The sequence below is a fragment of the Onychomys torridus genome, chromosome 21 (genome assembly GCF_903995425.1).
Source record: "Onychomys torridus chromosome 21, mOncTor1.1, whole genome shotgun sequence".
NCBI lineage: Eukaryota > Metazoa > Chordata > Mammalia > Rodentia > Cricetidae > Onychomys > Onychomys torridus.
The window spans coordinates 9,017,670-9,030,207 of NC_050463.1; the positions used below are offsets into that span (position 1 = coordinate 9,017,670).

General features: G+C 40.0%; 1 protein-coding gene across 1 annotated transcript; it reads right to left on the minus strand.

The window, feature by feature from the left end:
• Nucleotides 1–5,809: 5,809 nt before the first annotated feature.
• LOC118571989 (olfactory receptor 10H1) lies at nt 5,810–6,766 on the minus strand. The gene has a single exon (XM_036171377.1). It carries the CDS (start codon nt 6,764–6,766, stop codon nt 5,810–5,812), a length of 957 nt encoding a protein of 318 aa, XP_036027270.1.
• Nucleotides 6,767–12,538: the final 5,772 nt, after the last annotated feature.

Genomic DNA, 12,538 nt, shown 5'->3' on the forward strand with positions numbered 1-12,538 from the left:
AAAAATCTAAAGTAGTGAACACAGAGACAGGTGGACACACTTGGAAAAGAGGTCTAATATTGTCGGGCGGTTGTGGTGCACGCCTTTAATCCCCGCACATGGGAGGCAGAGGCAGACGGATCTCTGGGAGTTCAAGGCCAGCCTGAGCAACAGAGGGAGTTCCAGGGAAGGTGCAAAGCTACACAGAGAAACCATGTCTTGAAAAACCAAAAAAAAAAGGAAAAAGAAAAAAAGAAAAGAGGTCTAATCTTGCAGATGGGTGAGATGTAAGGTAAAGGAAAGGAGTCAGGATGTTCCCAAAAAAGTGGAGTTGGATTTATGTTTTCTCAGATGTGAGGGGGTAGTAGGGACAATAATAAGAATATCTGAGTCTAAAAAGGCAGTTCAGCAGTTTAAAAAATTAACCATAAAAGCATGAGGACTGCAGTTTAGACCTCCAAAAACCCACATAAAATTTTGGTGAGAGTGGCAGCCTAAATTAATCCTAGTACTAGAAGACTGAGACAAGGGATCCCCACAGCAAGATAACCAGTGAGATTAGCCCTATCCGGGAGTTCTAGGTTTGAATGGGTTTTCCTTCCTCAATAAATAAAAAGTTGGAAAAGTGATTGAGGGTAGTTCCCAACATTCACTTTAGACACACACATAAGTACATAAATACAAAAAATATGCAGTTATGCAAGCATGCCTCACACATGAAAAACATAAAAATAAAAAACAGAATATCTGAGAGTTAACCATTAGGTTCAAGATGCCTACTCCACATTCAAGAAAAGATGTTGAAAAAGAAGTTGAGAAGGGTAAGGATTCTGGGATTGTCCCTCTGTAGATAATGTATAAAGCTATCTCTAATGGGACAGCCAGGGAGGGAGCGATTCCAATGAAGTACAAGATGGAACTATTTTCATGGCTGCCTGTGTTCCACTGTATAAACTGTACCAATATTTGTATAACAGTCCTTTACTAGTGAAGTTATCCATCATTTTCATATAATAAATGCCAGTACTGTATAAAATCTTTTTTTATATACAGATTGTGGGATGTACATGTAAGGTAGTGTTCTTTTTGGATGCGGAATCTCATCCATAGGCAATACTTGAATCGAGACAAGCCTGGCTCAAACATGGATTTGACAAGTTTTTGAAGGACAATGAGGTCACTCACAGTAAATACCCAAGCCAATAATCTGGATTGTTCATTATCATGGGGCAATTGATGATATACAAGTATCATGTTGGTGCTGTTTGAAGCAAATATGCTGCTGATATTCAAAGCTTGTAGCCCAAGTCATCACAAACTAGCCTGAGACATTGCCAAGTCTCACAGTAGACAGTTATCCATTATCCAGGTTGTCTATTCATACAGATAACAGTACAGTCAAGAACCAAGTGGATCTCTAAGAAAATGAAAGACTCTGGAGATCATTGGTTGTGGTGGGAAGGAACCTCTTTCTGTTGTTCTGCTGAATGGATACATTGTCAAACTGCCTTCTATTTGTGTTATACTCTCAACATTGGCTTGAGAACTAACTTCCTGCAGTAGGCAGCAGTTTCATAGCAACTCATAGGTAGTCAAAGCACTGAGAATCAGTGGCCGATGAACGCTCAGCCCTACAGGAGATCCCTATCCCCTTAAAGGCTCGGGGGGCAGAAGAAATAGAGGAGTTGGGGGATGTAGACGACTTTTATGAAATCTGTCTTCTGATTATGACATGGTTGTTACACACATGAACTCACTGGTGCTAAAGTTACCTGCACAAGATCAGTCAGCATTCAACAGTAATGGCTTACAGGAAGGAGGGAGAGGAGCACGGGAGGAAAAGGAGGGAGAGGGGACACATTGGGCTGAGTCACAAAGAATGAGAGAGGAAAGTTGGGGGTAAATAATATCAAACTGCATTACATACATGTATAAAATAGTCAAATAATAGATTCAAAATTAAAAAGGAGAGGAGAAGAAAATGAAGAATCTAACTTACATTCTTGCCCATATTGGCTTTGTTCCTTGGGAAGTGGACATCTCAGCTCAATGCATAGGAATTACTAACAAATTCCTAAAAGACAAAACCTTATCTAAAATTATGAAGCACTCAGACTTGAAATCTTGCATCAGTGTTTGAAGGATGCATGTGCCAGTGCATGGTGGGCTACAAGTGCCCAACTGTGCTATAAAATAGTCTGATATGTTAGACTCTTGAGTACAGAGAATGCCCAGTTTCTCTGGAATTTGTCCCCATAAAGCCTGTAAGAAGATTGCATGTGTAATCAGAAAAGATCCATGCTGGAAACTGGGAACTTTGATGTTTTGTGATCTTTGACAGATCCTGCATATTTGGAGCAACAGTTTCACCTCATCACATGGGGAAGGCAGATCCTATTCATCCTGCTCCTGCCTTGAGAGTCTGTACAGATGAGGTGCCTGATTAGTAGACAGAATGAACAATCAGAAACAGGAAGTGCAGCATATGTTCTACAAAGGGACTTTTCTGGGATTCTGGGATTCCAGGTTTTAAGTGAAACTGTTCCACTTGCCTCCAGCTTCACACCATTGCCAAATATTTTCATTGCTCAAATGGTAGAGAAAGACTGAATTCATACTTCACAAGTAGTGATGTGTTGTTTCTTTTTATTCAATCTATATATGACAATGGCTATTCTAACAAATTAAAATACCCTCCTGAAGTCCCTCTTTGTGGAGAAACTAGTAAGCATTTAGCCTTTGGAACATGACATAAACTCCATCCTGGACCCCACAATCAGTCTTTGTTCAATAGAGCTACCTGCTGGTTTCCGTACTCTTAACAGATATTTCACAATGAGAGCTTTTACTTGAATCAACAATGAAGACATAAATATCTGTCTGTAAGTATTTGAGATTCATACAAGGTTTCTTTAGTTTATTCTGAGAATCTGCTTATTGCTCTTTTTCTGTCTCTGTCTCTACCTCTGCTTGCCTGGCCCCCTCCCTTCCTTCTCTCTGACTCCCTCCACCCTCCACCCTATCTGTATTTCTCTGTCCAGAGTCTCTTCCTGGACTGACAGCTCCCTCCTTTACCTAAACTAGCCAGCCAGCATGCTCCAGTAATCCATTCTCCTGTCTTTTCTTCCCAGTGATTACAAGTACACAGTGTTATGTTTAGCTTTTTGTGTGGATGCCAGTGATCAAATTCGAGTTGGTCCTCATGCTTATACAGAAAGCATTTAGCAACTGAGCTATCTGCCCAGGCCCATTATTACTCTTTGTGTGTATGTTTGTGTTTATAAGCATGTGTGCAAGCGCGCGCACGTGTGTGTGTGTGTGTGTGTGTGTGTGTGTGTGTGTGTGTGTGTGTGCAGGTGCACTTATGAACGTGAAGGGCAAAAGTCATTGTTGGACACCTGCATCAATCACTGTTTGTGGTGGTGAATGCTGATAAGATTTGCTGAGGGAACCAGAGGCACGAGGACCCAGCCTGGGAGGCATGCTGAGGAAAAGCATCAGCCGAGACTAGGCTGGGCCACAAATGGTGGCTTCGAGACCATGGAGGTGGCAGCTGCTGCTCCAAGTTACTGGTTGCTTCTCATCCTGTTGATGGCAGCGACGCTGTTACCAGGGATGAAAGGTTTACTGCTACTTGTTCAGAGAACAATTGCCATGACATTACAAGAAAGCATCAGCGAAGGTCAGTTTGGAGAAGTTTGGCAAGGCAAATGGTGGGGAAAAATTACTGTGAAGATATTCTCTTCTAGGAAAGATGTTCATGGTTCTGAGAGGCACATATTTATCAGACTATGATTGTTCCAAACCACAGAGGCAGAAAAAAGAAAGAGAGAGAGAGAGAGAGAGAGAGAGAGAGAGAGAGAGATGGAGGGAGGGAGGGAAGGAGGAAGGAAGGAAGGAAGGAAGGAAGGAAGGAAGGAAGGAAGGAAGGAAGGAAGGAAGGAAGGAGGAAAAATGTCTGCAGGCAACCATGATCACTCCTAACAGCAACTTTGAAATGTTCAAGAGGATGATGGGATTTCACCATAATGATTCCACCTGGACTATGATAAAGTCATTAAGCTGATTAACACCATTGAAAAATCTGCTTTGGACTACAAACTGCTCAGAACAATTTTGAGATGGCTAGCTAAGATGATCCAGATTCACAGACTACTTGACAAGGACTTGAGACAAGCCCTGCCCTTTCCCATTATTCAGAGACTGGACAAATTATACAGCTAACACTTCCAGGACTTGCAACTTAACCCAAAATTTTCTTTTCAGGATTCCCTAAAGATGCCTTCACCCTCAGATAACAGGAAATAATTTTAAGAACACAATGCCCACATTCCAAGAAGTGGATGGTTTTTGGTCATTTAATGAGTTATGGATATTGTCATTGTTTACGATGGTTGGTTATAAGTTGTTAATTATTAATGGTCAAGAAAAAGAAAAGCTAAACAAAGGAGATTAGATTCATGGTTCTTGTTTAAAAAAAGAAAGAAAAGAAAAAAGAGGATATAGATAAGAGGTAGATTATTGAATATACTCTGAAAAGAAAAAAGGGAAGATATAGAAATAATAAGATAAAGGGTAGAATTTTTAAAAAGGGAAGATATAGAAATGATAAGAAAAAGGTAGACTTTTGAATTTACTCAGAAAAGAAAAAAGAGATATCATGGATATGATAAGATAAAAGGTAGATTATTGAGTCTACTTTTAAAAAGGAGCTACTTGTTTTAAATAGGATAAGAAATGAAATTTTTCTGCCTGAATTTGTCAAATATTAATGGACTAGACGTTGTTAATGTATATAATGGAGTTTTTTGTCTGAATCTGTCAAATGTTAATGGACTAGACATTGTTAATGTAATTCTTGACTGTATATATTGTGTATATTTAATGTATAAACTTTTTCTTATATTAGCTATAACTTTTTTTATTTTAGACCAAAAGGGGGAAATGTGGTTGATATATTGTATACCCCAATAAAGTTATCTGGGGGTCAGAGAATAGAACAGCCACTATATTAAACATAGGTTTAGGCAGTGGTAGCACATGCCTTTAATCCTAGCATTCTGGAAGCAGGGATCCATTTGGATCTCTGTGAGTTCAAAGCCACACTGGAAACAGTCATTTCCCCAGTCCTTGCTTATTGTCCTTTTTAACTTCTGGTTAATTCTGAAACTTAGGGTGTTTTTTTTTTGTTCTGCTATAAACAAAGGGCAATATTTATTAACCTTTTTTTTTTTTTTCTGAGACAGGGTTTTTCTGTGTAGTCCTGGCTGTCCTGGAACTTGCTTTGTAGGCCAGGCTGGCCTTGAATTCAGAAAATTACCTACCTCTGCTTCTAGAGTGCTTGGATTAAAGGAAAGCACCACCACTCCCAGTTTGTCTTTAGTAAACTTAAAGATTATGTGTATCTAGTACAACCATTTCCTGTTGTATTGTGGATATATGCTGTTGGGGATAGTAGATAACTGGATTTGGGGAGACAGAGGGCGGTAAGTGTTCTCACAATAAATACATAGGCTAACATTCTGGTTTGTTCAGTATCATGAGACTTGTATTATTCCTCCTGAGAAATATGTAAGACAAGTTGAGTACTAATAATGTGTCCTGTAGCAGATCAGAATGGTCAAATACAATTTTCTCTCCATTGTCTCATACTTATTTCCAGCCCCAAATAAATACCAGATGTTATCCCTTTATGTATACTTACATATGACTATAAAAGTTTCACCAACATGAAAGTATGATAAGTAAATACATAATGATGGAGTATTGTCTCAAACAGTAAAATTTAGTAAACCAATTTAGTTATTCCTAAGAATTTTCTTACAAGTCATTAAATTTTCTCTGGATAGAGTTTGCTTAGGAAGGCCTTCTTCATGGCATTCTTCAGCTCCTTGTTCCTGAGACTGAAGATGATGGGGCTGAGGAAGGGGGTGAGGACCGTGTAGGTGATACCCATGAGAGTGTCTCCTTCCAGAGACTTGGGACCCTTGGGCTTGAGGTAGATGACGGAGGCAAAGCCATAGTGCACAATCACCACTGTGAGGTGGGATGCACAAGTGGAGAAAGCCTTGTGCCGGCCCTCTGCTGATGGTATCTTCAAGATGGCTGCCACAATGAAGGCATATGAGAGGAGGATGAGAAGAAAGCATCCCAGGAGGGCTGTGATGCACACCATCCCTACACCCTTTGCTACCACAAGTACATTCTCTCCACATGCCAACTTCAATAGAGGTGGAACATGACAAGCAAAATGGTGAATCTCATTGGGTCCACAGAAAGTGAGGTTGAAAATGGCTGTTGTCACCACTGTCCCCATGAATGAACCACCAACCCAGGACCAGGCAACCAAGCAGGCACAGCCCCGGGGGCTCATGAGCACATTGTAGCGCAGTGGGTGACAGATTGCCACATAGCGGTCATAGCCCATGACAGTGAGTAGGAAAGAGTGAGTGAAGCCAAATGTGAAGGAGAAGAACATCTGGTTGGCACAAGCCAGAAATGTGATGGAGTGAAGTGTGGAGAGCAGGTCAGCCAACATGCGTGGGATGATAGCAAAGGTGTAGAAAATCTCGGAGATGGAGAGGGCACACAGGAAGAGGTACATGGGTGTATGAAGACTGTGTTCACTCCAGATGGTGGCCATGATGAGCAGGTTGCCCAGCAGTGTGAAGAGGTACATGAACAGGAACAGCAGGAAGAACATCAGCTGAAGGTGAGGGAAGGTAGAGAAGCCAATGAGGATGAACTCAGTCACTCCTGAGCTATTGACTCCCTGCATGGAGGCCATGCCTGAGGTGAGGTAGGGAGAGGTCATCTACTAGATGGAGAAAGGTTATCAGTTTCTATCCTACCTGGACACACCCAAGGTGTTGAGCCTGAGAGAAGATTACAGATGACATTAATCTTGTTCCTCCTGTTATAGCCTATAACTTAATTCTGCCATCCTATTTATAGAAATGATATTGTTTTCACCTCCACTCTGAGAGTCTTTGGCATTCTTGCTGAGAATATTGGAATGTAGAAATGCTGAGCAAGTTGTCAAAGTGAAGCTGTTGAAATGGGAAATCCATTAATCAAACCCACAGTTGAAGTAACTTCTTAGACTGTACGCCCCAAAGTGTTCCTTTGTCTTGTGTCCCCAGTGTAACTATTCCTTTATTGGAGATTCCAACCATTGCTTTCTTGCCCTTACACTTCCTCGTGAGAAATCCTGGTTACTTCCCCAGTTTCAGGTGTCCCACTCCATGCCAACTAATGGTGATAAGGCCTTTGGCAAGGTTCATCTCCATCTTAATGTACATCAATTTAATGATTCTCTTGGGTTGCTTGCTCTGAGGCAATCAGCCCAATGTGGAAAACCAGAAGGCAGTAGAACCATTTTCAATCCCTATTCTACCTACTGTATATGTCAGTAAATTTCTTCACCCTTTTTTCCTCCATGTCTCTCTCCATACCTCAAAAGTTGTTGTAAGAAATAGTAAGTTTTAGACCACGTGGTGGTGGTGCACACCTTTAATCCCAGCACTCCAGAGGCAGAGGCAAGTGGATCTCTGTGAGTTTGAGGCCAGCCTGGTCTACAGAGAGAGTTATAGGACAGGCTCAAAAGCTACACAAACCAACCATGTCTTGAAAAATACCAAAAAAAAAAAAAAAGAAAAAGAAAAAAGAAATAGTAAGTTTTTCTTAAAAGCTGCCAACCCAGAAGATGCAACATAGGCTAGTTAAGTCTACATAAATGGAGGAAATGCTGGTTTTTCCCCAGTAAATAATCTGAATTTATGAGGTCTCCATGTTTCTATATGAATTACTTCACTATATTTCAATTATCTTTGGTAATGATTAGACAATGTGAAGTTTAAAAGAGCAGGCAATTACTCTGTTTTCTGGATCCACAGTTTTACCTGTTGTACATATTTTATAGAAGTGGAACCCTGAGATTTGTGGCCTTCTGTGTTTGTCAGCCTTTGCTAAGCATCATGCTGCAAGGTTCAACTCTATGCTTGTGCATGTAAGTGTGTGAGTGTGTGTGGTGTATCTGCAACTGTGGGGGTAGGCTGCGATGCCTGCTGTTCATGCAGAGTAGCCAGAAGAGGGCACAGAATATCCTCAACTATGACTTTACTTACTCCTTTGAGGCAAGATCTCTCTCTGAACCTGGAGTTAAAGCCTTATTGGCTAGACTGGGACCCAGAAAGCTGTGAGATTCTCCTGTTCCTGCTTCTCTCTGTGCTACAAGCTACAGGGCTGCACAGGATGCCTGACTTGTTATGTGAGGGCTAGCATCCAAACAGTTCTTGTGCTTACACAATAAGTGCTCTTAACTACTGAGCTGTCCCTCTAGACACATGACTTCATTTATTATAGCTAATCAATATTTTCACTGTGGATAAACTTACCCAGTTGGTGGCATTTGAATTATTTTGTCCACTTTGTCTCTGTGAATAGTGTATCAGTGTACATACTCATAGGAGTCTGAAGCAGATGAAAAGTTGCCAGAGTCTGAGGCAAAAAGACAATAGGACATGATTGATAGTGTGTATAGAATTTATTTTGGGGGTAATAAAAATGTCTGTCACTAAACACAAGCATTGAGTTTTATGATATAATTATGCTTACTCTCATTGAGTTTTGCATAGTGCTTATATTTCTGATGGCTTGTTTTTTTGTTTTGTTTTGTTTTTTCGAGACAGGGTTCTCTGTGTAGCTTTGCACCTTTTTTCTAGAACTCACTCTGTAGCCCAGGCTGGCCTCAAACTCACAGAGATCCACCTGGCTCTGCGCCCCAAGTGCTGGGATTAAAGGCGTGCGCCACCACAGCCCGGCTCTGATGGCTTGTTTTAAAATGAGTACTTGATGTTATTTTTCTACTTTAAAATTTTCCACACAAAGTAGCAAGCTTCCTTCTGACACTTTCATACACATTTGGCTTTGAGTGGCCCTTGCTCATTTCCCTGGCCCACAGCACCACTAAGCACTTTTATGTCTAGTATTTCCATTTTCACTTTGATGCCACATGTGTTCTATTACCTCCCTTGCCCCTCTCCCTCACACCCTCCTTTCCTCTTCCCATGAGCTCCTTTCAAGTTTCCTGGCGTCCACCAACACTTATGCCCATGTAAAGAGACACAGTTCCATTCTTTTTCCTGAGGCTTTCCTAACTTTATTTTTCTTTATAACTGAATGAAATTCCATTGTCTATATGTACTTCACTTGTATTATCTATTGGTCTGTTAATAGGCACCTAAGCTGATTCCATTTCCTTACTATTGTTAATAGAGTAACAATAAGCAGAATTATTAACATTATTTGTGATTAAGTTATCAAAACTGTATACTCTATGGGGCACATGATATATGCATGTGCATGTATGCATGCCTGCATGTGTGTGTGTATGTGTGTGTATGTGTGTGTGTGTGTGTGTGTGAGAGAGAGAGAGAGAGAGAGATGCAATATGATTAAATTAGTCCACATCCATACCATTACTTTTATAATTTATTATTTGTGTGCATGTGTGTTTGTGTGGTGTTGTATGAATATGCTTTGTGTGGTGTTTGCATGTGTGTATATGTGTGGGGGGGTGTATGTGTTCCATGCACATGTGTGGAGGCCAGAGAAATATATTAGCTGTCTTCCTCTATTACTAACTACTCAATTCCCTTGAGATAGGGTCATTCACTGAACCTGGAGCTGACCATTTTTCTAGTAGGTTGTCTAACCAGCAAACCAAGTTATCTTCCTGTCTCTACCCATCCTAGCAATGAGTCATAACTGTACTCAAGCACACCTGGCCATTTAGATGGGTGCTAAAGATTCAAACTCAGGTTCAGAAGTAATTCTACCCTCTCAGACAACTCCTCAATTCTCTAATTTGTTTTAATTTTTTTTTGCAGTGCCATAGATAAAACCCAGAACCTCATATTGAGTTAGCACTATTTCTAGGCAACACCCCGAAGTTTTCTTTATTTTGTGAGGAGATGTAAAATTTGCCTTTTAGTGATTTTGAACAATATAATACATTATCTTTTAATGCAGTCAACCTGTTCTGCAATAGGTATATTAATATTAAGAAATACCAATTCTTGGAACTCTATCTGAAACTTTTTACCCAGTTACCAACAAATCTCTATTCTCTCATGACTTCCCCACCTAAATGGCAAAATTTTGTTATGTTTAGTTTAATTAATAATAATCAATTTCACAATAAGAAATCAGTTTTAGGATTAGAGATTTAGCTCAATGATGGACAAGAATAAGAACCCAATTTCAGCCCTCAGTTCTGGACAATATATATATATATATATTTTGGGCCTGGAATGATGGTTCAATAGTTAGGAGCATTTGTTGCTCTTCCAGAGACCTGTGTTCAATTTCCAGCATTTACATCAGGTGTCCCACAACCACCTGTAACTCTGGGTCTAGAATTTTCCCATGTTTCTGGCTTCCAAGGGCACCAGCATACATATGCACATATCCAAAAAGACAAACACAAACATATGGTAAAAAGAAAATTGTTGGGTCTGGAGCAATAGTTCAGTAGTTAAGAGCTCTTGTTTATCTTGCAGAGACAAGGTTGGTTCCCAACACCCATACAGCAGCTCACAACTGTCCTTAACACCAGTTACAGGGGACATGATGCCCTCTTTTGATATCTGCAGGCACCATGTGATACACACACACACACACACACAAGCAAAATACTCATACACATAAAATAAAAATAAATCTTTTTTTCAGCTTTCAAAATTATTTTAATCAACATATAATTCTTAAAATAGATATTTCACTGACTAGGAACTCCATACCCACATATTAACATGTCTAAATGGCCTAAGGCATTGTAAGTCTCACTATTAGTTATGTTATGAGCTAAAAGTTTGGATTTATACAATTTTGCAAGCAGAAAAAAATGGCTTTTGCTTATTATTTGTTAATATTTCCAAGTAATATTTAACTGTAAGTTGCATCTTTTTATTAATTGATATGATTGTATCCATTTTATTTCAGTTTATATGTTAACTGAGTTAATTGAATCTCTAAAGGAATACATTTTTGCATCTGGGGTAACTTGGTAGAAAATTTACCAATGATGTAAATGTGTAATCAAGTTATTTATAGAGATCTATGTCTAGTAAATCAGAGACATGAATGTGAACTCCTGAAGTTTTTGTACTTTAAGATATATATCCAATTATCTTCCTACTTTCCCTTTTCTTGCTCTACCCATTCTCAATTGTACTTTTCAATCTCCAGTTTTACTTCTACTTTTATGTCATGTCATATATTTGTATGACTTTATGTGTCTATATACAAATCCATAAACTATATAAAGGGATACAGGTAGTCTCACACAGTATCCTCCAGGAGCCAGAATTCTACCAGGAACTAAGAACTATTTGTTTTTCCAGCCTAGGGACAGCAGTATCTTTATAATCTTGATTCTCTTGGGGCATGTTTCCATCCCTTATTGGTTTTCCTGTTTACTTCATTTAAAATTTCTCATTCATTGCACCTTCTTTTATGGCCTTTTTGATATGCACACATGTATGTATGCATGTATGCTTTTACTTATTCTTGCCTGCATGCATGTATGTATGAGGAGCATGTATTACAGTGCATATGTGAGGTAGAGGAATACCTGGGCAGCTGGACCTCCCTTTCCACCATATGGGTGCTAGGGATTGAATTCAGATAATCAAACTTGGAAGCTAGTGCTTTTGCTTGTTAATTATCTTGTTGGTCCATGGCTCAGTCTCTCTCTCTCTCTTTTTTTTCTTATTTTTGCTGTATTTTCCCTTTTTTTCTGGAAACAACCTAGATGCCCTTCAACTGAATAATGAATAAAGAAAATATGGTACATATACACAATGGAGTACTACTCAGCAGAGAAAAACAATGACATCATGAGGTTTGCAGGCAAATGGATGGATCTAAAAAAAATCATCCTGAGTGAGGTAACCCAGACTCCAGAAGGACAAACATGGTATGTACTCACTCATAGGAGGATACTAGATATAAAACAAGGATGACTAGGCTGCTACACAACTCCAGGGAGGCTACCTAGAAAACGGGACCCTAGGAAAGACACAGGGATTACCCAATGACAGAGAAATGGATGAGATCTACATGAACAACTTGGACAACAGTGGGAGTAATGAAGGGCGAGGTTTGAGGGAAAGAAAGTTTAGGGGAGCAGGAGATCCCAGCTGGATCAAGAATAGAAAGGGAGAACAAGGAATAACAGACCATGATAAATGAAGACCACATGAGAACAGGAATAGGCAGAGCGTTGGAGAGGTCCCCAGAAATCCACAATGATACCTCCACTGTAGACTGCTGGCAATGGTCGAAAGAAAGCCTGATCTGACCTAGTCTGGTGATCAGATGGCCAAACACCCTAACGGCCATGCTGGAACTCTCATCCAATAACTGATGGAAGTGGATGCAGAGATCCTCGGCCAGGCCCCAGGTGGAGCTCCAGGAGTCCAATTGTCGAGAAAGAGTAAGACTGTAAGAGCGTGAATTGTTGAGACCAAGATTGGAAAAGCACAGGGACAAATAG

Excerpts from the sequence above, each read along its gene's own strand:
- LOC118571989 (XM_036171377.1), bottom strand. The coding sequence starts at position 6,766 with ATGGCCTCCATGCAGGGAGTCAATAGCTCAGGAGTGACTGAGTTCATC.